At 48.3% G+C, this 1,967-nt stretch overlaps 1 protein-coding gene across 1 annotated transcript; it reads right to left on the bottom strand.

Annotated features, from left to right (window-relative positions):
• Window positions 1-316: 316 nt before the first annotated feature.
• ISCU (iron-sulfur cluster assembly enzyme) lies at window positions 317-1,940 on the bottom strand. Its single transcript, XM_009577196.1, has 3 exons — window positions 1,818-1,940; window positions 1,125-1,203; window positions 317-746 (listed from the first exon to the last, which is right to left on the bottom strand). Exons 1-3 carry the CDS (start codon window positions 1,938-1,940, stop codon window positions 649-651), a joined length of 300 nt encoding a protein of 99 aa, XP_009575491.1. The 3' UTR covers window positions 317-648.
• Between the last annotated feature and the right edge of the window lie 27 nt (window positions 1,941-1,967).

Genomic DNA, 1,967 nt, shown 5'->3' with positions numbered 1-1,967 from the left:
GCCGTGACAGGATGCGAGCAGAAGCCAGCCCTGCCAGCGCTGGTCTGCGCTTCCCGGAGCGGTGGCACCCAGCACCCAGCCGCTACTTGCTTGTATTGTCAGTGCCCTCTAGTGCCTGCGGAAGCGCCCCGGCACCCCGGAGAAGAGGAACAAGCACACGGATGGCGAAATGAAACGCCGACACAGCTGTAGTTTGCAGGCAGAGACGCTGCCCCACGTGCATATACTGCATTGATACACAGACTGATCTGCAGTTCTCACATAAACATTAAGACCAAGGCAATGTTTCCCACTAAATTCTGTAAAGTATTAGGCAAAACTATACATTTTCCAAAAAAGTGCAGCCCTTCCAGTACTGGAACAGCAGGATTTTCTCTCTAGAGAGAAGCCGCTGAGTTCTCTACAGTTGAGCAGTCTTCTTCACGCTAACATTTCAAACACAGTGGTGACAGGACACAGGCTGCTGAAATACCCACATCCCGGTGGTGTAAGCACTACAAGAGTGGCTGTACACACATGAACAGTGACACGTTGTGCGTAAGTTGTGCGTATCTTACAGCTTCATTTAGTAGTGCGCAGGATCCTACTAATAGCTAAAATAATTGCACTGCAAATTTAAGTGGAATGAGAACAAGCTTTACAGTCAGTTTAGGCATTGTTTGCTTTCTTCTCTGACTCTTCTTTGTTTGGATCCTGCTTCAACTTGTAATCAGCCAAGGCAGCCTTGATTGCGTCTTCAGCCAACACTACAAACAAAAGAAGGATTTTAAGGACAATAAAAAGTCGTTGAGAACAACAAATGCCGTAAAAACCAGAGCGGCCAGCAGTGACCACCACTGCAGGTAGCACCGGTGGGCATCTCAGCAGTAGAATGTCAGAATCTGAATACTTATTATCAGTCTGCTGAGCTACGGAGTGCAAAAGACGAAAGAGATCTGAAAACTCGTAAACTAACCCCGAAATCTGAACGTAAGCAAGTTTCTCTTGCGGGATAACTTTAGTTGTTCCGTGTGCAGAAACTTTATTTGGAAAACACCATTCAGAAGCATCTGCGCTATTCCCAGAACTCTCCCTCTCAAATACAAGTTTGTGTTTGATTTTTCACCGTTTGGTCCTTTACTTACTAGAGCAGTGCAGTTTGACTGGAGGAAGGCAGAGTTCTTTAGCGATATCCGTGTTCTTGATTTTCAACGCTTCGTCAACCTGAAACGCAGTGCGGGTGTAGTCACTGGTCATGTGAGGTACAACACGGGCTACACAGGCATTTGCTGTAAGAGCGCGTTAATGTTCCAGAGCCAACGGAATCCACAAGGAAGAACACCTCAACTGCCGCGGCAGCAAAGGATGTCGGAATTAAGGAATGTCTCAGACCGAGCAGTGGCGGGAATATACAAAAGCATACCAGTGTTACAGACTAGGTGCCATTGGGGGGACTGCTCTACGCTTACCTTTTATCATAATATAGAAACGCATTCCTTGTCTGGCAGAAAGAGAGTATAAATGATCTAAAGACACTCCGTAACTAAACTTTCTTTCAGAACCCATGATCAGTATGTTTTTGCCTTCTGCACAAAACACAAAGTACTTCCCTGCAGATTAATGGAGGCTCTTGGAAAAGGCAACTATACTTCTAGAAATCAGACCACTAACAGGGTTGACAGTCGCTGCTTTCTAAGCTACTGCACCATGCTGCCCGAAGTCAGCACTGCGGTTCCTAGGCCACCGTTTCCTATGTGGTCCCAACAGAGAGCACAACCAGGTTTGAAGCTTTGAAGGCTTTCCGCGGTGTCACCTCCGATGCCGGTGGGGACCCTTACCGTTTTCCCTTTGACCCACTCCGTCGCCAGCGAACTCGACGCAATCGCCGACCCGCAGCCGAAGGTTTTGAAACGGGCATCGACGATCCTCCCGTTGTCGTCCACTTCCACCTGCGAGAGCATCGGTGGCACCTCAGGGGCCGGCTCGGC

Source organism: Fulmarus glacialis, unplaced genomic scaffold (assembly GCF_000690835.1).
Source record: "Fulmarus glacialis isolate BGI_N327 unplaced genomic scaffold, ASM69083v1 scaffold36414, whole genome shotgun sequence".
Lineage (NCBI taxonomy): Eukaryota > Metazoa > Chordata > Aves > Procellariiformes > Procellariidae > Fulmarus > Fulmarus glacialis.
The sequence above is the reverse complement of the archived record's forward strand: the minus strand, read 5'-3'. Positions and strand labels throughout refer to the sequence as shown.